The 27824-nt window shown below is 41.7% G+C and overlaps 1 protein-coding gene across 4 annotated transcripts in view; it reads right to left on the reverse strand.

Moving 5' to 3' along the window:
- Positions 1-27824, reverse strand: part of pnpla7b (patatin-like phospholipase domain containing 7b) — a 317033-nt gene that overhangs the window by 55597 nt on the left and 233612 nt on the right. For all 4 annotated transcript variants that reach the window (XM_078550357.1, XM_078550360.1, XM_078550356.1 and 1 more), the window contains 3 exons: positions 18736-18892; positions 9579-9695; positions 7785-7854 (listed from right to left, as the gene is read on the reverse strand). In XM_078550357.1, the coding sequence (XP_078406483.1) occupies positions 7785-7854; positions 9579-9695; positions 18736-18892 (344 nt within the window). The remainder of the gene's footprint in view (positions 1-7784; positions 7855-9578; positions 9696-18735; positions 18893-27824) is intronic.

Consider the following 27824-nt stretch of genomic DNA (forward strand, 5'->3'; position numbering starts at 1 on the left):
TATTGAATTCAACAACTTTAGATCTTAAACTCCCCCTCCCCACCCCGTTTCTTCCCACCCCCACCCCACCCCCCCCCACCCGCTTTTTTTTCAATAATTTATATAGATTCTTCTTTCCCCACCTATTTCCATTATTTTTAAATCTAAAACTAAAACCTTTAGTCTTTCCACCCCACCCCCACTAGAGCTGTACTTTGAATATCCTGTCTTCCATTCTTAATTAGCACTTTTCTCAGACAAATACCACCACCTTCAACACCTCTTTGACCCTTTTGTCTGTGACATCCTTTGATTATCTGCTCATCTCCACAATCACCACACCACACCCTCAATGTGTCTCTCCACCCCCCCCCACCACCCCACCCACCTTAAACCAATTTATATTTCTCCCTTCTTCTAACTATGCTCCAGTTCTGCCGAAGGGCCATGAAGGCTCGAAACGTTAACTGATTTCTTCTCCGCCGATGCTGCCAGACTTGCTGAGTTTTTCCAGGTAATTCTGTTTTTGTTTTGGATTTCCAGCATCCGCAGTAGCTTTTAGCTTTTTGTTTTTATATCTGGTGATACACTGCCCAGTGGGGTTCAGTGCATTTACCAACCATGACACTTGGCTCTTTGTGTGAACATTACACAGACCACATCTACACAGCCACACTTTGTGGATTTTATAATAGCTGTCTTTGTTTTCAAGGGGTTTAAATGAACGATACAAAAATGAAATTCAGCATGCAATTACTTACTTGAAACTGGTGAAATCATCTTGCTGCACCAAGCACCAGTCTGCCCTTGCTATAACTAGAACTATTACAGGCATCACATACAACACCACAAAGAAACTGCACCTATTCTTGAATGCTGATCTATTTTGGTGTTTTATAATAACTGGTTCATCTTTGAGCTCTCTGAAAGAAGTCACAACAACAAATCTTATGAGGAAAGGTTGGACAGGCTGGGCCTGTATCCATTGGAGTTTAGAAGAATGAGGTGTGATCTTATCAAAGGGGACTTGACAGGGCAGATGTTAAGAGGATGCTTCCCCTTGTGGGAGAGTCTAGGACTAGGGAACATAGTTTAAACACAAGGGGTCTCCCATTTAAGACAGAGATAAGCAGAGTCTTTTTCTCTCAGAGGGTCATTAGTGTATGGAATTCTCTTCCACGACCTACCAGAAAATTTTGACATTTTGTGGGGAGGTGCAAGGGATGGGGGAGCTTCAGCTGTGAATGGAGGGGGTGGGGGGGCGGGGGAAATGGGGTATCACTTCGGCTGGTAACAGGAGTCGAGCATGGGGGGAGTTGGAGAAAAGGTAGGTTTTCCAGAAAAATCAAACACCTACCTTTATACAGGCTATTTTTTGCCATAGCAATTAGGTCTCAGAGATCAGTTCATTATGCCACGTCCAACAACATAAAAAGCTAAGATTTAAAGGGGCCTCACAGCTGTCAGAAATCAGTCCAACCTCCATGGCCACCATTCTTGCCCCTGAGCTCGCAACCCCTAAATCCTGTCTCGGGGTCGTGACCCACTGTTTGAGAAGCCCTGTATTAAGGTAAGGCTTTTAGAATTTATTACAGTAGCTCTTGGATTGGAAAAGCATCTGATATCTTCAAATGACTTCCTGGACTCCCAGCATCTGTAACAAAAGGGATAAATGGTTTTGTGGGGGGAGAAGGGAAAGGTTTCAAGCCTGGGGGATCATGACAGGTCAGGCATTGCACAGACCTCACCCTTCATGAACATGGACAGGCATCATTCGAAGAATGTCAGCATCGAGGAAGATTAGGAAGATTAAATTTGGTGCAATTATAATCCAAAGAGTGTATAGTAATGGAATAACTTGCAATTGTGTTTAACCCTGCTGTAATATAATTCACAAATGAGATAAGCTACATAATTACAAGTTTGTCAGCTGTATGCCCATGGGAGCCTGCCACTCAATTCCCTATCTGGGATACAATTTATCAGTTCTTGCAGGACTCGGCCATTTTTCAGAGTAAAGTAGGAGAGAGGGACAGACAGTCAATGTAATAACATTCCCTTGCATCATGTACTCTGCACTTACCAACCATGAAGCAGTATTAGTTAGGAAAGTCACACCTCTTCTATATTGATGGCTGAAGCGAGTTGAATGGAACCAGGAGGCTCCATCTAAACCTTTGAACCATCATAAAAGAACAAGCCTAGTAGGTCTAAGTGCAGCCAAGGAAAACGGAGTGCAGCTGAGGAAACTGAGTGCAGACTTGGAGTTTGGTGAGTGGGTTAGTTCGGTGAGGCGGGAGGGGGGGAAGGAGGTGTTCATTTCTTTTTTCTTTCTCTCTCGCCTTGTAGGAATTGGTTCTTGCTCTACTACAGGGAAAGGAGCTAACTGTTTGGTGAGTATCTGGTAAGTGGGTAAATTCTATTCTAACCCTAAAGTTTAAAATAGTACACAAATTGGTGGTAAAGTTAATGAAATATATTAAAAAACAACATAAATTAGTGATCAATATAATTAAGTAGTTATTTAAAACACATTAAGGATGACAGGAGAGATGATGTGTCAAGGCTGCAACATTGTGATCCAGGGCAAACACGTCTGCAGTAAGTGTTTTGCAGCTTGAGGAACTTTGGCTCAGAGTCATTGAGCTGGAGGCTGAGCTGCAGACTCTGCGACACATCAGCGAGGGGGAAGTTACCTGGATGCTTCATACCAGGAGGCAGTCACACCAATTAGGATAGGGTCTTCTGATTTGGTCAGTGGTCAGGGACAGGAGGGTGTGGCTGCGAATGAGGCAGGTAAGAGAACCCAATGGGCAGGAGTGCAGGAATGTGAGCCTCTGCAATTGTCCAATAGGTTTGAGGTTTTCTCAGCTTGTTTGGACAAGAGCAGGGGCTGCAGGGTGTATCAGCAAACTGACCATGGCACCATGGTACAGGAAGCCATTCAAGTGGGGGAAGCAAAAAGGAACGTAGTGGTAGTAGGGGATGGTATAGTGAGGGGGATTGACACTTCTCCGTAGCAAAGAGCAAGAGTTCAGATGGCTGTATTGCCTACCTGGTGCCTGGGTTCGGGACATCTGCTCAGACCTGGAGAGGAAGTTAGTGGGAGGGGGAGGATCCAATTGTTGTGGTCCATGTAGGTACCAATGACATGCATAGAACTAGGAAAGAGGTTCTGTGTAGAGAGTATGAACAGCTAGGTACTGAATTGAAAAGCAAAACCTCAAAGGTTATAATCTCTGGATTATTACCTGAGCCACGTGCAAATTGGCATAGGGTACATAAAGTTAGAGAGATGTATATGTGGCTCAAAAAGTGGTGTGGGAGAAGTGGGCTCGAGTTTGCGGGGCACTGGCACCAGTACTGGGGAAAGTGGGGGTTGTACCATTGGGCCAGTCTACATCTGAACTGGGCTGGGATCAACATTCTTGAAAACCACATAACTAGGGAAGTAGAGAGGGTTTTAAACTAAATAGCGGGGGCAAGGGATCAAATGTGGAAAGACATGGCATATCAAAGTGTAGAGACAAGGTAAGAGAGAAAAATAGTAATATGGGAAATGAAGGTCAGCGAATGGCAGGGAGGAACAGAGAGAAAACCTAAGAGTGCACAAAAAATCAAGACCAGATATTTCAAAGATAACAAAAAGACTAAGCTAAAGGCTCTAGGTCTGAATGTGTGTAGCATTCATAACAAAGCAAACAAATTGATAGCATGCATTGAAGTAAATAAATATGATCTGAAAGCCATTATGGAGACCTGGCAGCAAGATGACAAGGATTGGGTCCTGAATATTGAGGGGTATATGACCTTCAAGAAGAATAGGAAGCTAGGTAAAGATGGAGGGGTAGCACTGTTAACCAAGAATGGCATTTGTGCAATAGTTAGAGATGACCTTGGTTCAGGAGATCAGTATATAGAATTGGTTTGGGTGGAGATGGTGAATAGTAGAGGAAAGAAGGCACTAGTGGGAGTGGTTTGTAGACCCCCCCTAACAGTAACCACAAAGTAGGACAAAGTATACAAGAAAAAATATTAGCCACTTGTGATAAAGGGACGGCAATAATCATGGGTGACTTTAATCTGCATATAAACTGGAAAAATCAGACTGGCAGTAGTAGCCTTGATGAGGAGTTCATAGAATGCTTTCGAGATAGTTTCTTAGAGCAGCATGCTCTGGAACCAACCAGAGAGCAGGTTATATTAGACTTTGTACTGTGTAATGTGACATTAATGACCTCGGGGTAAAGGCACCTCTAGGTAGCAGCAGATTGAATTTTACATCCAGTATGAAAGGGAGAAGCGTGGGTCTAAGACCAGTATTTTAAACTTAAATAAGGGCAACTATGCGGGCATGAAAGCTAAACTAGCTGAACTGAACTGGGATACTAGGCTAGGGGATAGATTAATAGAGAAACAGTGGCAGACGCTTAAGGGGATATTTCAGAATACTCAGTATAAGTATATTCCTACTATAAAGAAGAATTCTAAAGGGAGGACCCACCATTCATGATTACCTAAAGTAGTTAGGGAAAGCATCAAACTTAAGGTAAAAGCATATAACTGCGCAAAGATGAGTGGCAGGTCAGACGATTGGTCAGAATATAAACAACAGCAGAGTATGATGAAAAGGTTAATCAGGAGAAATAAATTAGAGAAGAGAAGCTAGCTAGAAATGTAAAAATGGATAGCAATAGTTTCTGAAGGTATTTACACAGGAAAAGAGTAGGTAAAGTGAATGTTGGTATTCTAGAGAGTGAGTGTGGGGAGTTAATAGTTGATAATAAGGAAATGGCGGATGAAGAAGCAAAATATTTGTTCATTTCACTATACAGGATACAAAACACACTCCAGCAATAGCTGTAAATCAGGAGGTGGAGGGGAGAGAGGAACTTGGTGAATTTACAATCACTAGAGACGCACCACTGAGCAAACTGATGGTTCTGTGGGCTGACAACTCTCTGGGTCCAGGTGGGTTTCAACGTAGGGTCCTAAAAAAGGTGGCTAATGAGGTAGTAGATGCATTGATGTTAATTTTCCAAAATTCCCTAAATTCTGGAGAGGTTCTAGAAAGTAGCAAATATAACCCCTCTATTTAAGAAGGGAGGGAGGCAGAAAACAGGAAGCTATAGGCCAATTAGCTTGGCGTCTGTAGTGGGGAAGGTGTTAGAATTGATCATTAAAGAGGTTATAGCTGGGCACTTAGAAAAACTCAAGGTAAATCGCGAAGAGTCAGCATGAATTTATGATTTATGAAATCATGTTTAACCAACTTATTAGAGTTCTTTGAAGCAGTAACGTGCGGTGGATAGAGGGGAACCTATAGATGTACTGTACTTGGATTTCCAGATAGCATTTGATAAGGTGTCACGACAAAGGCTATTATGGAAAATGAAAGCTCATAATGTAGGGGGTAACATATTAGCATGGATAGAAGATTGGCTGGCTGGCAGAAAACAGAGTATGCATAAAGGGGTCTTTGTCTGATAGGATGTGATGAGTGGAGTCCCACAGGGGGGTTTGTGCTGGCGCCTCAACTTTTTACAATTTACATCAATGATTTAGATGAGAGGAATGAAGACAGTAGCTAAATTTGCAGACAACACAAAGGTAGGTAGGAAAGTATGTTCTGAAGAAGACATAAGGAGTTTGCAGACAGATATAAATAAGTTGAGTGAGTGAGCAAAAATCTGGCAGATGGAGTATAATATGGGAAAATGTGAAGTTGTTCACTTTGGCAGGGAGAATAAAAAAGCAGAGTATTACTTAAATGGAGAACGACTGCAGAATTCCGAGGTGCAGAGGGATCTAGGTATTCTCATGCATGAGTAACAAAAAGTTAGTATGCAGGCACAGCATGTAAATCAAGAAGGCTAATAGAATGCTATCCTTTAATACGATAGGAATTGAACACAAAAGTAAGGATAATAGCAAAATCCTGCGGATTCTGGAAATCTGAAATAAAAACAGAAAATGCTGGAAAAACTCAGCATGTCTGACAGCATCTGTGGAGAGAGAAACAGAGTTCACGTTTCCAGTCTGTATGACGCTCTGAAGAAGGGTCATATAGACTCAAAACGTTGATTCTGTTTCTCCCTCCACAGATGCTGTCAGACATGCTGAGTTTTTCCAGCATTTTCTGTTTTTATTATAAAAGCGTGGATGTTATGCTTTAGTTACACAGGGCATTGGTGAGACAGTATCTCGAATACTCTGTGCAGTTTTGGTCTCCTTATTTAAAGGAGGATGTAAATGTATTGGAGACGGTTCAGAAGGGGTTTACTGGATTGATACCTGGAATGAGAAGATTGGCTTTTGACGATACATTGGACAGCCTGGGCATGTTTCCACTGAAAGTTAGAAGAATGAGGAGGGACTTGATTGAAGTATAAAAGATCCTGAACAGTCTCGACAAGGTGGATGTGGAAAGGATGCTTACCCTTGTGGGTGAGTCCAGAACTAGGGGGAATTATCTTAAAATTATGGGTCATCCTTACAGGACCGAAATGAGGAGAAATTTTTTCTCTCAGAGAGTTGTGGGACTTTGGAACTCTCTGCCTCAGAAAGCAATGAAAACCGGGTCACTAAACATTTTTAAGACAGAGGTAGATAGATTCTTGTTAGACAAGGGAATCAAAGTTTATCGAGGGTAGATGGGAATGTGGAACTTGTAACACAATCAGATCAGTCATCATCTTATTGAAAGGCAGAGCAGGCTCGAGGGGCCGAATGGTCTACTTCTGCTCCTATTCTGTTTGTTTGTAATCAGCTTATACTGAAAGTGATGAAATTTTAAATTCAAAGTGATTTCTGCATTTTTTGTTACAAATAAAAATGAGTTTGGAATTAAGATTTAGTTGTTGTGTTTCCCACATTATAATCAATGAAGTGCTTTTGAAGTGTAAAGTGCCTAAAGATGTTCCAAGCTTGTGTAAGAGGCTATAGAAATGCAAGTTATTTCTTTCTTTAAAACCCTTTAAAACAATGTTATGATTTCCGCTGAAACAGCAGCTTTTTTCAGAAAACCAAGTTCCATATGTCTCTGGCCTATGTGATAGGTCGCGGGTCAGCCTGGGTCCCACCGAATGATGGCAGAGACTTGAGCGGTTAAACAGCTTATTCCTGTTCTTATGTTCCTCAATCAGAGTAGTAATTACGGATACTTCAAATGGTCACAAAGCTACTGAGCTGGGGTAGAGTCCCAAACAGGACAAGACTCTAAAACAGTCTGCTGTTCAAGCCCTGAATGCATTGCACAACAATGGTAATTTCAGCAAACTGGGTCAGTGGAGACCTGTGAGTCAGTCTAGGGAAGTATGCATGCCACTGGGGATTTGGAAAAACAAGAGAAACTTAGAATGGTTAGTGACAGGGTAGGGTCAGGGCTGGGGGTAGGAAGTCGGGGTAGCAAATGTATACTTCAATGAGTGACTTAAGATAGGATTCCAAATAAAAGTTAAGTTTCAATTTCACAGAATTTAAGTAACAGAAAGTATTTCATAAACACTTTCTCTGAAAATTAACATTTTCCTGGGATATTATTAAGCATTCATCAACGTGATCATCAGATTAGCAGCAGTGCACAGGTGTCATCTAGCGAAAGACCACTGGCTCCCAAATCATTTGAGGTGGGGTTGCCAAAATGAGTGCTTACTTTCCACAATGTTGTGGGTGGGTTTAAAAACTCCCTTGCCAGTGATTCGAGAGCACCTCAATATCTAGGTGGGTAATATTATTCACTGGCCACACAAACTAGATGCCCTTTGCTGGGAGCGAGGAAGGTCAGAATGTCAAGGTGCACTCACCGTCAGTATGAACCCGCATGGCAGACGCAGTTATATCTGTGGTGATGTTGAAATAAGGAGTCCACAGGTCCTGAAAAGTAAACATGGAGGATCTGTTCAGTGATTCGAAGGGCAACACAACTCTTTGGTCCAATGTCTTCCCTCAACAAATGGTTCCATTTTATTAGAAAAAATACTACACCTGGGGGGAGATTGGGAGTGGGGGGTGAAAGCAAGAGGAAATCAGAATGATCATCCAGAGCAATGAGAAAGTGGAACTCGCTATTGCAAGGAATAGTTGAGGCAAATCGCTCATTTAAGGAGAAATTGTTTAAGTAGATGAGGGGAAAAAATAGATATATTGATTAGGATTAGATCAAGTAAATGGAGTGGGAGGTAGGATGTATGGAAAGCAGAAACACCAGGATGGGTCAAATTGCCTGATTACATGCTGTGTTTCTATGTGACTCTTATCTTCAAGTATCGAGATAGATCTTTACATAAAGATACAGAATATTTTATCATAACAGTACATGTTTGGCTAATGCTGGATTTTATCATGCCAGAAACGTTTGACAATAATGTCATAACGTTATATGAGTTGCTCCCGGGCCATTGCCATTCTGAAACAGGAAACCAGAGACAATAGGAGCTCCCCAATCGTTCTGCAAGTCTATTCAAAGAGTAGCCAAGTTAGAAAGATCAGGAAGGTGTCAGATTTGACTGTTTACAGAAACCAACTCAAGTTGGTCCTGTGTAACCCAGCGACCGATGCTAATTGAAACACACTAGGTTCTGAGCACCAAAAGAGATTGTCCAGTGTCTGCAACTGAACAGTTGCATATCGACTACCAGTCATACAGCATCAGAGGCATGGGAGTTATCAACGATAACAACTGGCATCTATAAAGTGTCTAAGATATAAAGCGCTGCAAGGCTGTTTATATCGGAGTGGTAAGGTGAAGAGAATGTCGAGCTATGGGAGAGTTTAGGAGCCTTGGGAAATAGTTATGGGTCTAGGGAAGGTTTTTAAAAAGAGAAGTAGAAAGACAGGGAGGTTTAGGGAGAGCACTTTGGAGAGCTGGGTCTAGGCAGTTGGTAGCTTTGTTGGGGCAAAGGAAGGAGCAGCTGCATAGAAGGTCTGAGTCAGAAAACAAAAGGAATAAAGACTTGCAGGTATACAACCCCTTTCATGACCTCAGGACCTCATAAAGTGCTTTACAGCCATTGAAGTGGTTATTGAAGTTAACACATAGGAAACTATGCAGGAGGTTGCAGAGGTAGGATGGAACCAATGTAGTCTATGAGGGTGGGAGTAATGGGTGTGGGCGCTTGATGTGGAAAAAGTTCCAACACCGATGTTAGGTATATGGAAAATGGATGAAGGAAAGCCAACAAGAATACAGGAATAATCAAGTCTGGAGGTGTCAAAAGCATTGTTCAGAGTTTTGGCAGTGAAGGAATTGAGTTATTGGTAGAGCCAGGAAATGTCACAGAATAATTGATATTGGTGATGTAGACAACGTAAGGTTTGATTCTCAGCTCAGTGTCAGACAGGCTAAAGTTTTAGCAGGTTTTGGTTCAATCTGAGGGGCCAGGGGGACTGAATGAGTGTCAAGGAAGTGGAGATTGTGGCAGGCACAGAAAATTATGAAGTTGCCCTTCCCAATATTCAGCTGAAGGAAGTTGTGGCTCATCCATGACTTGATGTCAGGCTGAAACCTGTGCTGTATTGAACATGTTAGCAACTCAAGAACAGGAATGGAGGAGAGGATTATTTCAGCTGCTTCTGATACTGATGGGTCCACCACTTACCTCTATCTGCTTGTCCTTAAAGGTGTTGCTGATGCTGCTGTTAAAAGCAGATCCTGAGAACATCGAGGTGATTGGATATGTCAAATCTAGCACTTTCTTGAAAACATTTGTCATTTCCTGTAAAAAAAAAACTGTTATCTATGGTGATTCACTTCGGACACATATGGGCCAACCAACAACAGGAGGTCTTGTGGAGCAGTGGGTAGTGTCCCTACCTCTGGGCCAGAATCTCCGGGTTCAAGTACCACACCTGGGTCTGTTGGCCACGGAAGGATTGTTGATGATGTGGTCCAGCAGGCTGATAACCCGCCCACAAATTGCTTCCCCATTGTTCCCCGAAGGGGAAAAAGTGTGTGTGTGTAAAAAAGCAACTGCAGGAAAAAATTGGAAGACATGTTTCATTCTGGAAAAGGGATCCTTAGGAGGTCCTTTATGTGACTCCTACATGGTATTTACAGCACAGAAAATGGCCATTCAGTCTAACTGCTCTCTGATGTTTATGCTCCACACAAGCTTCCTCGCACCTACTTTATCTAATCCATCTACATTTCCTTCTATTCTTTTCCCCCGTCATGTTCTTTTCTGCTTTCCCTTAAAGGCATCTATGTTATTCACCTTAACTACTCCATGCGGTAGCGAGTTCCACATTCTACCTACAAAAGCAAAATGCTGTGGATGCTGGAAATCCGAAAAATAAAATACCAGACCTGCTGAGCACTTCTAGCATTTTCTCTTTTAATTCAGTAGAATACGAAGGTACGTATGCGTGTATTCTACCTCTTGCATTAGAGAGGGAGCACAGATTTCCAGCATTTATTTTTGCCATAATTATGGGTCAAATCTCAGAAAACAGAAGAAAATGAATGCTCCTGCAATCAGGGTAACGGTAACCCCCTTATACTGTTAATAAACCCATATAGTATTAGCATCCTTATTCCCTATGGATCACTTGAATTAAGAAATGTAGTGACACTCTGATAGACCAGACAACTGTGAATCAGGTTAATTAAGTAAAATTATTAGACGAACAAACAAAGCAGTTTTAACGGATTCCAAAATTTCACTTGCAGTCCCTTTCCAAATCAATCCAATATCAAAATATTGATATGACTTTTCTGGATTCCAGCTGGATTACCTCACACATCCCCACCCTGAACTCCATCGGGCACAGTTTTTCCCACTCATTTAAGCTGTCTATGTCCTTTTGTGACTTTCTGCTACCATCTATGCAACTTACTGTTCCTCTTAACCTGGTGCCATCTGCAAACATAGATACACAAGTTTACTTAAGTCATTGATTATATATGGTGAGAAGCTGAGGCCCTAGTACAGATCCCCCTGGAACACTACTTGTCACATCCTGCTGATCAAAAAACGATGCTTCTTTCTCTACTCTTCAACTCCTGCCTTTCAACCAATTATCAGCTCATATTCTAAGGCTGCCTCCAATTCCTTGCGCTCCCATTTTTGCTGATAATCTTGTGTGGAACCTGAACAAATGCCTTCTGGAAGACAGCATCCATAAAAACTCTATTGTCCACCTTGTTAGATTCACAGAATTGTTATGGTGTAGGAGGCCATTCGGCCCGTCATGTCTGCACCGGTTCTCTGAGCATTTTAACTTAGTGCCAATCTCCTGCCTTTTCCCTGTAACCCTCCAATGATCATCCAATGCCCTCTTGAATGCCTCAATTGAACCTATCTCCACCACAATTCCAGGCAGTGCATTCCAAACCCTAACTACTCGCTGTGTGAAATAGCCTTTCTCACCTCGCATTTGCTTCTTTTGCAAAACACTTTAAAACCGTGTCCTCTGATTCTCGATCTGTTTATGAGCAGGAACAGTTTCTCCCTATATACTCTGTCCAGACCCCTCACGATTTTGAAAACTTCTATCAAACCTCCTCTTAGCTTTCTCCACTCCAAAGAAAACAGTCCCAACCTCTCCAATCTTTCCTCATAACTGAAGTGTCTCAAAAGAATTCAACACTTATGTTGGACCAGAGTCCACAATACAAACTTGTGTATGTGAAATCAATTATTCATGAAATATTCCTACTATTCCACCTCCCCACGTACACACACTTGTAAAATACTGCACACTAAAATACTGGGCAAATAGAAGGCCAATAAAGAATAAATATATAAGCAATATTTATACATAACTCTCTAAATTCAAACCAAGATTAAGTATTATCAAGTATTACCAAGTCCAGTGAAGCCCAACGCAAACGGGAGGAACAACACCTCATCTTCTGATTAGGCACTTTACAGCCTTCCAGACTTAACATTGAGTTCAACAACTTCAGACCATGAACTCTCTCCTCCATCCTTGCCCCTTTTTTATCCCCTTTTTTCAATATTCATTTTTATTTTTATCCACTTATTTTTATTTATTTTCATTTTTTAAATTCATTGTTTTATCCCTACCTTTTATCCTATTTTCAATCTTTTTTCCCACCACCGTCTCCTCCCCCAACCCCACCCCCACAAGGGCCATCTGTCACTTGTTCATGTTGTTCTTTCCAGAGTCCTTACCCTTGTCCTGCTATTACCACATTCTGCTTTCTGACCTTAATGCCACCATCAGCATCTCATTTAGCCAGTATCACAATCATTAACACCCCTTTGTCCTTTTGTTCATGACATCTTTGCCAATCTCTCCTTTGCCTCCACCTATTGCTGGCCTTCTATCCAGCTTCACCTGCTCCACCCCTCTTAGACAGTACAAATGTCATCACATTTTTACTTCTCCTTAACTCTGAACAAGAGTCACATGAACTCAAAACATTAATTCTGTTTCTCTTTCCACAGATGCTGATCAACCTGCTGAGTTTTTCCAGCATTTTCTGTTTTTGTTTCAGATTTGCAGCATCCGCAGTATTTTGCTTTTATATTATCAAGCTGGTGTTTTTTGCAAGCGAATGCAGCTATCATGCATGGCATGGTTCAAAAGCATGAGGCTAGCTTCCAAGAATTCCAGCCATGCACTCTTTTCAGGAGTCTAACTATGAGAATCTCACTTGCAGGATTTCTGATAAAGTAAACAAACGCAAAAGATTAGTGCCAGTTCCTTCTCGTAGCTAGGTAAAGGGCACTAAGTATTTCCGAAACTTATATATTAATACTTTTAAAATTATCTACCTAGATGGAGGTATTTCATTGCCTCCTCCATTTCAATGATATTAACTTGCATATAAGAGTGTATTTAGCCAGCTAGCCTGTTTCCACTGTCAGGTCCATAAGACATGAAAGAGATCATAAACTGTGTAAGTAAAACCTTACTTTCTGCTTATTTCAAAATTGACTTTGCTGGACCAAAACATGGCTGCTACAGGTAACATGACTTGTAAGTTGGCTACAGTTCTGGAAACGTCAAACAGTAATTACAGGACAAAGCTCAGCCCTCATCCTTGTGGAATCTCACACCTATCATTGGCTGAGAGGTGACTTATTGAGGTGTACACAATTATGAGGGGAATAGATAGAATGGACAGGATAAAATTGTTTCCCTTGGTGGAGAATTCTAGAACCAGGGGACATAGATTCAAGATAAGTGGCAGAAGGTGTAGGGAGGACATGAGGAAGAACGTTTTTACGCAGAGGGTAGTGGGTATCTGGAATTCGCTGCCCAAGTTGGTGGTAGAGACAGAAACTCTAAACTCTTTTAAAAAGTACCTGGGTCTGCACCTTAAGTGCTGTAAGCTGCAGGGCTATGGGCCGGGTGCAGGAAGGTGGGATTAGAAAGGGCACCTGGGTGTCCTCGGGCTGGCATGGACAAGATGGGCCGAATGGCCTCCTTTTGTGCTGTAACTTTTCTATGGTTCTATGGTGTGGAACTATCACAATCAATGAAACAAGGAAGCAGCAGCGAGTCTGTCTCCCCAGTCTGGACTTATAACAAAGAGAGAGCCAGTGAAACTCATTATACTTGTGGAGATGCTAATAGCCACCATCTATCGCCTAAGGTGAACAATGGTTTTTGACCAGAGACAGGTTGTTAACCTGAAACTGACTCATCATTGGGCAACACCACGTGACCTAACATTACATTCCTGGACTCCCAGGGCATTCTGCTGTTAATATCCAGCCTGTCAACACCAAAGCAGGAATCCAGATTGACAAAAAAGCTTGCCTCAAGTCTAAACCGCCTCGAAGCCTGGTTCTCTGAAAGATTCCTGCCATTGCCTGTGAAGTGGGTCAAACCTCTGTACGCCAACCTCATCTTGCTGCATCATCACCAACTTTGAAGGAATTTGCTGGCTCCTGCTTTTAGCTAGCTAAATCCACCTGAACTTTAACTCTGTTCTGTTGAAGGGTCATGAGGATTCGAAACGTCAACTTTGTTCTTCTCCGCCGATGCTGCTAGACCTGCTGAGTTTTCCAGGTATTTCTGTTTTTGTTTTGGATTTCCAGCATCCGCAGTTTTTTGTTTTTATCTCTGTGTTTAATTGACTGCCACTTCTCTTCAAGAAATGCCTACCTTGAAGAAGTTTTGTTCTACTCTGTCAGGATTTTCGAATCTCTCTCTTGCCTTGTTCACCTTCATTGCTTTCCATTTCTCTCCTGGTGTTTGACAAGGTGTTTACTAAAACCCGCTTTCACAGCCATATTTCCTTTCTCAGTGACTGTCTCCGTCTCCGGCTTACCCCACGTGGATTTCAACTGAAATTAGTCCTGTTGAAGGGTCATGAGGACTCGAAACGTCAACTGTGTTCTTCTCCGCCGATGCTGCCAGACCTGCTGAGTTTTTCCAGGTATTTCTGTTTTTGTTTTTAACTCCTACGTGCAGCAACCCTCACTGGACTCCGACATTCATATGAGGGTTTGCTATTCACACATTCTGCTTTCTTACCTTTATGCCACTATCAGCACATTCTTCAGCCCTTATCACTACCATTAACACTCCCTTTGTCTTGTGTCCATGACATCTTTGTCAATCTCTCCTTAGTCCCCACCTATCGCTGACCTTCTATCCTGCTTTACCTGCACCACCACCCCCCACAAACAGTATAAATTCCATTAATTTCTATTTCTCTTCAGCTCTGAAGAAGAGTCATATGGACTCAAAACATTGACTCTATTTCTCTCCACAGATGCTGTCAGACCTGCTGAGTTTTTCCTGCATTTTCTTTTTTTATTTCAGATTTCCAGCATCCGCAGTATTTTGCTTTTATCTCTGGATTGGTATTGGTCACCTGAGGGGGCGTTGGAGATGCTCTGCAGTGCTTTGAAGTGTTGTAATTGTTGTAATGTAACAGCAGAAAGTTACAAAGGGCCATTGATAGCTTAAGTGAACAAACGAATCTGTGGTAGGTGGATATCATTGAGGGAAAGTGTGAGATCATCCACTTTGGATCCAGATCGCAGTATTTTCTAAAAGGTGAGAAGCTGGAACTGTGCAGAAGTTGAAAGATTAAAGGTTAATGTACAGAAATCACTAAAAGGTAGTAGATAGAGACAAAAAATAATTTAAAAGGTTAATTAAATGTTGACCTTTAACTAAATGGGGTGGGAATACAAATAGGTGGATGCAATGTTCCAGTTATATAAAGCTTTGGTTAAGACCTCATTCAGTTTAGTTCTGGGCACTGCACATCAGGAGGGGGGTGCAGTCTAGATTTGTCTCAATGATACCTGAGCTAAAAGGGTTAAGTTATGGGGCAAGACTGCATTTCCTTGAGCACAGAAGTTCAAGGGGTGATCTAAATGAAGTGTTTAAGATCATTAAATGAGTTGATAGGGTAGATACAGAAAAAACATTTCCTCTGGTGGGGGAAGTCCAGAACAAGGAGGTATAATCTTAAATTTAGAGCTAGACTATTCATGGGATAATGTCAGGAAGAACATCTTCACCCAAAGGACAGTGGAAGTCTGGAACTTTCCTCCTTTAAAAGCTGCTGACCTGGATCAATCGGAATTTTCAAAACCGAGATTCAGAGATTTTTATCAGGCAAGGATATTAAAGGTTACAGAACAAAGGCGGGTAGATGGAGTTAAGGTGCAGATCAGACATGATTTAAGACATGATTTAACTGAGTGGCTAAATAGGCTTGAGGGGCTGAATGGCCTACTCCTGTTCATATGAAACACTGCAGCCAATTTACACACAGTAATGAATTGAAGATCAGATAACATAAGAGCAAAATACTGTGGATGCTGGAAATTGAATTAAGAACAGAAAGTGCTGGAAATACTCAGCAGACCAGGCAGCATTTGTGGAGAGAGAAACAGAGTTAATGTTTCAGGGCAAAAGGTCATCGAGTTAAAACATTAACATTTTACTCCCTCCACAGATACCACCAGGCCTGCTGAGCATTTCTGTTGATTAATGATCAGGTCATCTGCTTTGTTAGTGAAGTTTGTTGAAGGGTGTACATTGATGTGGGCACCAGGAGCCCTCCTCTGCTCCTCTTTGAAACAGCGCATAGGAGTTTCATTATTTGTTCGTGGGATGTGAGCATCGTAGTGAGGCCAGCATTTATCGCCCATCCCTAATTGCCCTTGAGAAGGTGGTGGTGAGCCACCTTCTTGAACTGCTAGAGTCCATGGGGTGCACGTACAGCCACAGTGCTGTTAGCGAGGGATTTCCAGGGTTTTAACTCGGTGACAGTGAAGGGGTGGCGATATAGTTCCAATTCAGAATGGTGAGTTGCTTGGAGGGGAACTTGAAGATGGTGGTGTTCCCATGCATCTGTTGCCCTTGGCTTTCTAGGCAGTAGAGGTCATGGGTTTGGAAGGTGGTGTTGAAGGGGTGTGTGGCTGCAGCGCGCATGTCATTGATGGTACACATTGCTGCCACTGAGCATCAGTAGTGGAGGGAATGAATGTTTAAAGTGGTGGATGGGGTGCCAATCAAGCGAGCTGCTTTGTCCTGGATGGTGTCAAGCCTTCTGAGTGTTGTTGGAGCTGTACTCATCCAGGCAAGTGGGGAGTATTCCATCACACTCCTGACTTGTGCTTTGTAGATGGTGGACAGGCTTTAGGGAGTCAGGAGTTGAGTGCCTCACTGCAGAATTCCCAGCTGCTGACCTGCTCTTGAAGCCACAGTATTTGTATGGTCGCTCCAGTTCAGTTTTTGGTCAATGGTAACCACCAGGATGTTGATGGTGGGGGATTCAGCAATGGTAATTGCATTGAATGGCAAGGGGTGATGGTTAGATTCTCTCATTGGAGATGGCTATTGCCTGGCACTTGTGACTTGAGTGTTACTTGCCACTTATCAGTCCAAGCCTGAATGTTGTCCAGGTCTTGCTGCATATGGACATTGTTTGCTTCAGTATCTGAGGAGTCGCGAATTGTGAACATTGTGCAATCATCAGCGAACAGCCCCGCTTCTAACCTTATGATGGAGGGGAGGTCATTGCTGAAGCAGCTGAAGATGGTTGGGCTGAGGATACTACCCTGAGGAATTCATGCAGTGATGACCCAGACTGAGATGACTGACCTCCAAGAACCACAGCTATTTTGCTTTGTGCTAGGTATGACTCCAACCAGTGGAGAGTTTTCCCACAATTCCATTAACTTCAGTTTTGCTAGGGCTCTCAGTCTTCAGTCTTAGAGGCAAGGGAGCTACCAACTGAACCACAACTGACAACACACCATGAATGGAATGCTTTGGTAGCTCTCTACATGCTGCCCTAATCTCTTTTCCAAATGCCAAAGTTGCAGATTTACAAACGATATGATTGTGTATATCCAGTGTTTAAATCTCAAGAAGGACATTTAAAACCTTCAGGTTTGCAAAATGAATGAAATCACAATCAAACTGCTGAGTGAGTTACTTATCAGCGGTAACATGTTAATGCAGCAACAATTTGGCCAACCTTGTTCTCAGTTCAGTCCCCAAATGAAAACTGACATTACTGTTAGGCATCACATACTAAATAGTGATTAAACATAATTAGTGAAACATAGACATGAGGCATTAATTATTAATTTTAACATTAATTTTACTGACTCAAGAGAATTTTAGTCAACATGATGATTAGCCTTTCAGAATCAGCAATTTTTTTTTTAACAGTATTGTGCAACCTGTGGTCAAAAACAATTAACCCCGGGGAACTTATGGTGCAGTTTTTAAAAATTTATTTGTTCATGGGATGTGGGCATCACTGGCTAGACCAGCATTTATTGCCCATCCCTAACTGCCCTTGAGAAGGTGGTGGGGAGCTGCCTTCATGAACCGCAGCAGACCATGTTACTGGTCAGTAGACAAATGTCCGGTCAGAAACAGAACAATCACAAGACACTGGAAAAGCAATTCTACATCCAACACCACCAATAACTAGAACAGGATTATCCTCCAATAACAACAACAACATTCCCCCTCTAATAATGCGAATATTCCCAAAATGAGAACATCCCCACCGGATAATGAGAACATTCCCTCCCGATAATGAGAACACCCCACCCCCCCGATAATTAGAACACTCCCTCCCCCCACCCCCCCGATAATGAGAACACCCCGCCTCGATAATGGGAACATTCCCCCCCCCCCCCGATAATGGGAACATTCCCCTCCCCGATAATGGGAACATTCCCCCCGATAATGAGACCATTCCCCCCGATAATGAGACCATTCCCCCCGATAATGAGACCATTCCCCCCGATAATGAGACCATTCCCCCCCACAAAAAATGAGAGCATTTCCCCTTAATGAGAACATTTCCCTCAATAAGAACATTCCCCCCAGTAATGAGAATATACCCCCGATAATGAGAACATTTCCCTGCAATAATGAGAACATTCCTCCCGATAATGAGAACATTACCTCCAATAACAGCAATATTCCACCCCACTGCCCTCTTCGTTAACGAGGCTGCTATTGAAGAAATGTGTTATTCAAGAAGTCGTAATGGGTCATGGTGACACAGCGCCATACAGTGGAAGAGGGTTCATTCATCAATACCATGCGAGGTGATTCTACCACTGCATTACGCCATTAATCACCTTACCATCAGTCAACAAAAAGAGCCATACCACTTATAGAATAAACTGTACTTGATGCAGCATACACTTCCTGCAGCCAGCAACAACCCACAGTAGCTGAGTGCCTCAGGATTAAAGCAATCTTTTAAGTGTGGAGACTTCCCTACAAGGTAATGCTTGAAGTGATCTTTATCGCTAATCTCAGCTGGCAGGCAGTTCCTCTTACCTTTGCCCATTGCTGGGCTCTGTTCCTCATGCGGTTTGCATTCCTTTCTTCTGCATAAAGTGCCCCCATGAAAGAGCCAATGGAGGTTCCACCCACCATGTCGATGGGTATACCTGCTTCATGCATTGCTCGGATAATCCCCACCTGAGAACAGCCCCTGCAGACACAAGCACGATTCATCTGGTTACACCTCACAACATAGATCAGCATTTTCCAACATTGACAGACAGTAATTTCTCCCTTGGGCTGCATTCAGACTTCACCATTATTAGTTAGAATGTGAAACTCGCTACCTCAGAAAGAGGTTGAGGCAATTGGCTCAGATGCTTTCAAAAGCAATCTAGATGAGTATGAGAGAAAGGGGAATAAGAAAGATATGCTGAAACACTGAGATGAAGTAGATGGAATGGGAAAGACTTGTATGGAGTACTGATAAGTTGGGCTGAAGGGTTATTACAGCACACAGAAACAGGCCATAGTAATTTTCTGCAGTTGGTGCTATTTTCCTCCCAAATAGGCAAAATAGCTTTAATATTAAAAATATGAGCACCACTGAATGCTCCGTGGGGAAATGCACTGCCTGGTGTAATCTCCTGTGCTAGAAGGTTCCACTTGAGACTTGAGCACGTAATCCAAGTTGACATACCACAATGCAGTGCTGAGGGAATGCTGCACAGTTGGAGGTGCCAACTTTCAATAAGATGTTCTACTGAGGCCCAGTCTGCCCTGCAGGTGGATGTAAAAGACCCGATGGCACTATCTCAAGGTGAGCAGGGGAGTTTGTTTGTGTCACCCACCCCCATCTCCAATGTCTTGGTCAATAATTATCCCTCAACCAACATTACTGGAGCAGATTGGGGATAGAGTTTCTATTTCAGGCAAGCTGAAAAATCAGCCACAAATTACACTGGTTAGGTCACTGTTCAGACTTCCACTAAAATGCATTCATATGCCACACTAAACGTAAAATATTCCATGAACTAACAAATTAGCTAGCACAATAGAATGTAATTGTTTATTCCTTGACATATTTAAGAGTGATAGACTTCAGTTTTATTAATGGAGATGAAAATAAGTTTGTCACAAAAATAAGCATTTTTAATAAATGTCCAGTCCTCCAATTGTTATGTAATCAGATTTTAAAATCACTGAAAATTATTTTAAATTATATTGAATAATTTCACTGGTGTATACCAGCTTCTTAGTTTAGTCAATTTCTGAGCAAATTATATATACTCTTTAATATGTAAAAGCCCTCAAACATACCCACTAGTTCTTGTGCGCTTCAACTTGAAGAGCCTCATCCATGGGCTTAAATAGGTGGAATCAGCAGAAATTTGCCATGCTCAGTATTTAGATCTGGGATTGTAGCCAGTTTTGTGGATGGGAACAGCTTTGGGCAAAATGACTTTGAGCAGTGTGAAAGGCTGCAGGATTTCGACTTATGCTTGACACCACTGGTACTCGGCCTTGCTGTGTGCAAATTGGCTGCCATGTTTCCTACATTACAACAGTGTCTACACTTCAAGAAGTACCTTATTGGATGTGAAACCCTTTGTGGCATTCTAAGGTCATGATAGTTGCCAAATAAATCAGTCACTCTTTATGGCACTGAACTATGCACACCATAATCTACCCATGCTCAGCTCCAGGTGTGTCTGGAGCACGTTGATTCAGTTGTAAGTGTAAAAAATTTGTTTTCAGCAAAATTCGTTTAAGAACGTTAGAGATGTGGGGAGGACAGGTCTCCCCACTATGAGAAAACATAATGAACATTTAGTGACTTCGTTCCATCTTAGCATGTGACTGCAGCAGATATACCCACTCCACATTTAAACAGCAAGTCCATTAAAAACAAACAACTTTAAAACATGTAAATTATCAGCTCTGACATTTAATTTTTATATAAACAGACATTGGGAACCAGCAAACGGTATGTGAATAAATAACCTGCCAATATTAGCCAATGCAGAGCCTGCATAAAAACCAACAGGCAATTTATTTCTCATCAACCCCCCACAGGCCTCTGATGTATATTCTCTTTTTACTGTAAGTATCACAGAATCTTTAGGCAAAGCTGAAGCAGAAGGAGGCCATTCACCCCACTGAGTCTGCACTGGCTCTCAAAGTGCATTCTACCTAGTCCCATTCCCCGGTCTTATTCCCTGTAATCTTGCACATCCTTTATTTCTTTTCAGATAGCAATCCAATTCCCTTTTGAATACCTCAATCGAACCTGCCTCCACCCAAGTAAACCCCAGGGTGTCAACCCCAGGAGGCTGATCAAATAGATTGTAACTTCCAGTAAAATTCCAGCTGCCTCTCCAACGTTGGGAGAATGATGTTGATCAAAAAATGAGGTGCTGTGGACTTTAACCAGATGACTAGTTTGTAAAAGGTGTAGAACCAAGAGACATGCACAAGAAGGTCACGGCTCAATTTTCAGCATTTACTGAGGTAGCTGATCATAGTCGGGGCAGCCGCTGTGAATCACTCAGAGAAAGCCACCTTAGCAAAGCAGTATATGTGCTTCCACTCTCTATCCAGTGACTCTTGTAGGAAGCAAAAAAAAAATCTAACCCTGCATGTCCCATTGTTTATGTTGTTTCACAGCACTTAATGAAACATACAGGAAGGCGATTATTGTCCACCCCTTCCTCATTCAATTTCAACCCTGAACCCAATCATCCCACTTAGCAAGATTACAGGCCTGAACCTCCCTCCCCCGCCTGCTGAGCAAGACTTTTCCCTCTCCCAAGCTAACAAAATTTCAGCCCTCTCCCTTCTTGATATCCCTCCACTGCTCTTGATGTGCAAGAATTGACCCCCAGCCCATTCATTGGTTACTAATCTCTCCACTCAAGCCCACTACTGGTTGCGGTTGCCTCCCCCTTTGACTACTCCAGTTCCATTTTATTTCCCCTTTTGCAATAACAGTCTCCGCATTCCCCATCCACAGGACACTCTTCCCCACTTGGCTATATTTCTCCTCTCCCAATTGCTGCCTGTTCCATTCTGATATTCTGTAAATATAAACCACTGCAGAAAAGAGATGAACAAGAGTCATGTTGTGATATATATATATATATATATATATATGAATGGGGGAAGAGAGAGAGCGAGCATACACGCAGTAGAAAGGATGGCAAAGTGAAAGAGAGCATGATGAAATGGGGGCTCAGTCCACTGAGCTGTAAATCACAATTACTATCCTGAGGTATACGCCTATCTTTTGATGCAGGAGAAGAGGCTCCTATGTGTACATTTTAGTTAATCCCCTTTGCCACTACACAATTACAATGAAATGAAAGGAACCATCTTCTGACAATAGCCTGGAATGTCTGCCATCATACAAATAGATTCTTTCTTTGAGGAGTCAATTAAAACTTCCAGTCACCATTGTAGCTGTTTCAAGACTGATACTTCAGCCTTTTTCTCCACACTAAGGTAACATTAATGTAAAATCCAATATGCCACCTGCCCAGTGACCAACTGCCTGCCAACATTCCATGTTTAAGCTCGGTGTGAAGAAAGGCCTTTTTACTGAAGGGACTGATGAACCATTAGCAAAGATTCTCTGCCTCCAGGAAAGAGAGGGAAATTTGAAAGTGCAGACAAAGTTTAAAAATAACAAGGGATGTGTGTTCTTAATAAAACACACAGCCTGGTATTTTTTTAATTCTCCATGGAACAGAGAGACAAGGAGGAATGCTGCAGAACTAAAACCCATTTTTGATAGAGGCTCACAAAGTCAAGGAGGGCAGTGAGTCACAATGACCTGATAATGTTCTGATAATGGAATGTGATGTGATGGATACGTCCGATAAATTGAACACTGGAATTAACAGGGAATGACAGTGGACAACTGACAAAGAACTTGCTGCCACCATGACTCAGCAATTATTTGCTTGTATAAAGATAGATATAATTGGCAACTGGTTATTGCTGGTACCCTGTGAGACTGTTCAGGATAAACACCTTGAGCTCCAATGTTGCCTCAGATGTAAATTTTGATTGTTCCTGAGAACTGCAGAAAAAAGCAGCACAAATTCACCTTCAGCAGGCATTTAGTGAGCCTGTACAGGGACTGGAGGTACACAAGGTAAAATGCCAGCTTAGCTCAATGGCAGCACTCTCACATTGAGCCCAAACTTTGGGACTTCTTTCCATTCCAGATATTGAACATGCAATCTTAACTGGCAATCCGGTGCAAAAATGAGATTTGTCACTGCACCAAAGACACCCTTGAATGAGATATCATAACCGAGGCCTCAGATCAAAATTGATGCATTTCTAAGATTACAAACATACGAATTAGGAGCAGAAGCAGGCCACTCAGCCCCTCAAGCCTGCTCCGCAATTCAATAAGATCATGGCATGACCTCAACTCCTCATTCCCGCCTACTCCTGATGACTTTTCACCTACCTCTATCTACCTTTGGCTTAAAAATATTCAAAGATTCTGCTTGTACTTCCTTTTGAAGAAGACAGTTCCAAAGACTCATGACTCTCAGAGAAAAAAATTTCTCCTCATCTCTGTCTTAAATGCCTTATTTTTAAACAGTGATCCCTAGTTCTAGATTCTCCCACAAGAGGACACATCATTTCCACATCCAACTTGTCAAGACCCCTCAGGATCTTATATGCTTCAATCAGGTCACCTCTTACTCTTCCAAACTCCAGCAGATACTAAACTAGCCTGTCCAACTTTTCCTCATTAGACAGCCTGCCCATTCCAGGTATTAGTGTAGTAAGCCTTCTCTGAACTGCTTCCAAATCATTTACATCCTTCCTTAATAAAAGGAGATCAGTACTGTATTGAGTGCTCCAGATGTGGTCTCACCAATGCCCTGTATAACAAACATAACCTCCCTACTTTTGCATTCAATTCCCCTCGCAATAAATAACAACATTCTATTAGCTTTCCTAATTACTTGCTGTACCTGCATACTAACCTTTTGTGATTCATGCACTAGGACACCTAGATCCCTCTGTATCTCAGAGTTCTGCAATCTCCCATCATTTAAATAATATGCTTCTTTTTTATTGTTCCTGCCAAAATGGACCATTTCACATTTTCCCACATCCATTTGTTAGATCTTTGTCCACTCACTTAACCTATCTATATCCCTTTGTAGCCTCCTTATGTCTTCTTCACAACTTACTTTCCCACCTACCTTGGTGTCATCAGCAAATTTAGCAACTATATCTTTGCTCCATTCATCCAAGTTATGTATATAAATTGTAAAAATTTGAGGCCCCAGCACTGATTCCTGTGGCACACCACTTGTTACATCTTGACAACCAGAAAATGACCCATTTATGCCTACTCTCTGTTTCCTGTTAGCTAGCCAATCTTCTATTCTTGCCAATACGTTACCCCTTACACCATGAGCTTTTATTTTCCACAATAACTTTGATGTGGCTCCTTTTCAAATGCCTTCTGGAAATCTAAGTACAGTGCATCCACTGGTTCCCCTTTATCCACAGCACATGTTACTTCTTTAAAGAACTCCAATAAATTGGTTAAACATGATTTCTCTTTCACAAAACCATGTTGGCTCTGCCTGATTACCTTGAATTTTCTAAGTGCCTTGCCATAACATCTTTAATAATAGCTTTTAACATTTTCCCTATGATAAATGTTAAGCTAACTGCCTGAAGTTTCCTGCTTTCTGTCCCCCTCCCCTTTTGAAGAAAGTAGTTACATTCGCTATTCTCCAATCTAATGAAACTTTCCCCGAATCTAGAGAATTTTAGAAAATTAAAACCAATGCATCTTTTAAGACCCTAGGATAAAGTCCATCAGGACCCAGGGACTTGTCAGCCCGCAGCTCCAACAATTTGCTCAGTACTACTTCCCTGGTGATTGTAATTTCTTGAGTTCCTCCCTCCCTTTTATTTTCTGATTTATAGCTCTTTCTGGTACGTTATTTGTATCCTCTATAGTGAAGGCCGATGCAAAATACCTGTTCAACTCATCTGCCTTCCCTTTATTTTCCATTATTAATTCTCCAGGCTCACTTTTTATAGGACCAATCCTCACTTTGTTAACTCTTTTCTTTTTTTTAAATACCTATGGAAACTCTTACTATCTGTCTATATTTCTACAACACCAAGGATTTACCTTGGCACTAGTTTCTTAAATTCTGTTATGGTACACAAGAGATGACTGGCATCAGCCATGGCTCAGTTGGTAGAACTCTTGCCCCTGAGTTCAAAGGTCAGAAGCCACGCAAGGGGTTTGATCACAAAATCGCGGCTGACTGACGGAGTTGGTATCTTTTGGATGAGACGTTAAACCAAGATCTTGCCTGCTCTCTCAGGTGGATGTAAAAGATCTCAAAGCACTATCTGAAGAACAGCAGGGGAGTTTTCTTTTGTGTCTAGCCAATCTTTATCCCTCATCTAATAAGCCTAAACAGGTTATCTGGTCATTTATCTCATTGCTGCTTCTGGGACTTTCTGTGCACAAATTGGCTACCGTGTTTCCTATATTACAACAATGACTACACTTCAAAATGTGCTTCATTAAGGCTGTATAGTGCTTTGGGATGCCCAGAGGTTGTGAAAGGCTCGATACAAATGAAAACCTTTCCTTTCACTCCCTTCAAAAACCTGTTACACTGAGAATTCATATCCCAGCTTAAATTGGTGCACTGTGAGATGGTTATTTCCTTAGCTCAGCCATTCAATTCAAATAAATATCCTGTTTAAGATGTTTAACAATGTATTCAATTGAGAACCTTCTTGAGTTTAACAGGCAGTTATTTAAATTCTGCTATGTTCCAGTTTTTAGAGGTATTGGTCAGCTTGTTCTTTTCAAATCACTGGGTTAGACCTGGAGACTTATAGAGAGATTGATTGAACTTGGAAGTGGACAAGTGAAGCTGTCCAGAAAGCATTATCTCATCCAGATTTTGCCATAGTTGGTTGGACAGAGCAAAAAAAAACTACAGAGTTCAGGGTAGAAGCTTTGGGCTATTTATTATCTTCTATTATGAGAAGTTGGCTAAGCTTAACACCTTTTGGAAAAGGGTATATTATGTTGCTTGTTGTATTACCGTTTAATAAACCCTCATGACAGCCATGAGCCCAGAATCTCTTCATGGCCAGTTGTATAAATTGAATTCAGTCAGCCAAATAATTTGTGTCATGCAGCAGAAGAACAGCTAGCATCGTAAAAACCCAACTGGTACACTAGCACCTTTCAGCAAAGGCTACATGGAACTCCCATCTGGTCACCCAGTGTGTGTTTGACTGCTCACTCCCTCTGAAGTGGTTTAGCAAGCCCAAGAAGATCCATCTACTTCTCAGGAAAACAAATGAGTAGAACCAACATTGCCACATTTCAACAACAAAACAAAATCTGAGCATATATGGATAAGGTGCTATGTAAATGCAAGTCTCTGAGGGAAATGATGCTTGTGGATTGCAGGTCTCCTTTGAGCACCCTGCTCCTGGCACCTAACATAATACATTATTTAGGTCAGTTATGAAACACTGACATAAAATATACAAACTTAAATGGTCAGGTTTTCTCTCGCTGTAGTGTTCTGACATAACAGTTGGGCAATCAGATGATGTGTCTCTTATTCTTTACTATAAAGTTTTGTTTAAATATCATAATTTATTTCCACCTAAAACTGAATGGTAAACATCTAAACTTGCAAGAAATCAACTGCTTAGTGTTGGTCAGATGATAAAAAGATTCATCCATTTAATGAATCTTTTTAGCTAATAACAGCTTACTTATTTAATTCAGCTGCATCCTCAGATTTCTGATTCCTCTCCTAATGAGATTCAAACACCGTATCTAGGTCAGCATTATCTAGAGCAGTCAGTTCAAAGCTAAAGATAGAATTGTGCTGGCAGAGCAGCTTCTTTTTATATATATATAAAATATATGAGCATTTAGATGTTTTTGAAGGCAGTTTAAGCACTGTGTGCAGAGTTAAACACTGGCTCAATTCTGATGAGATGTAACATTGTATGAGTGCTGTTGTTGCTATCGTTGTAAGTCTACCATCTCAGGGGAAGTAATAAACCCCAGCAAAGATGCATCAATCCTGGCCAACAGGAGCCTCAAAAATCCTTCACACTTGCCTTTGCTAATGAAAGTCTTACTGATTACAGATAATGAAGCCAGAATGACTCTCCAGTGGAACAACTTTTGGGCTCCCGTTCAACACCCTGAAAATTTAAAAACTTATTTTTCTCAATTTACAAGATACCAGAACTAAGAAGTTATAACTACCAAGAAAAACTCAACACATTGGGGCGCTTTCCTCTAGAAAAGAGGACTGAGGGGTAACTGATAGAGGTCTTTAAAATTATTAAGGGGTTCAATAGGTAGATAGAGAGAAGGCATTTCCATGTTGGGGGAAGTAGTCTAAAACTAGGGGTGATAAATATAAGATAATCACTAATAAATGCAGAGATTTGACTCAGAGAATGGTTAAAATATGGAATTCAATACCACAAGGAATAGTTGAGGAAAACAGCACAAATGCATTTAAGTGTAAGCCAGGTTAGTGCATGAGGGAGAAAGGAACAGAAGGATACGCTGATAGGGTTGGATGAAGTAGATGCGAGGAGGTTCATGTGGAGCATAAACCAGTTGAGCCAAGTGACCTGTTCATGTGTTGCAAATTCTATGTAATTCAATTAATCTAATTCACAATCACCATTCATGCAAGCCAGCTTTGATTATTCATCATTGTGATTCAGACCTCCTTCCTTCCAACAAAAGGCCAAGCTATGGGGTGCAGGATACTGATGGTGTGGCACAGTAGAATGCTGTGTGCCCCTAATACCCACCCCATAAGGGCACCTTTTTCATGCCCTCTTAGCTCTTGTTGTTGTTCCAGAATGAGGAAACCAAATCCAACAGCGAGTGAACTCATCCCATCCCTTCCTAGGTACACTATGGACCTGGCAAAATCCTTGGAATAGTTGAAATTCAACAGAAAAAGCAAAGACAAAAAGGGGCTGAAGAGGAGATGAAGATACCTTACAAACAAGACATGTTCCACTTACACTCAATCAGTCTTAACAGAAGCATCCTGCTTTCAGCTGTTTTAGTTTTA

This window comes from Cetorhinus maximus, chromosome 10, assembly GCF_964194155.1.
Source record: "Cetorhinus maximus chromosome 10, sCetMax3.hap1.1, whole genome shotgun sequence".
Classification (NCBI taxonomy): domain Eukaryota; kingdom Metazoa; phylum Chordata; class Chondrichthyes; order Lamniformes; family Cetorhinidae; genus Cetorhinus; species Cetorhinus maximus.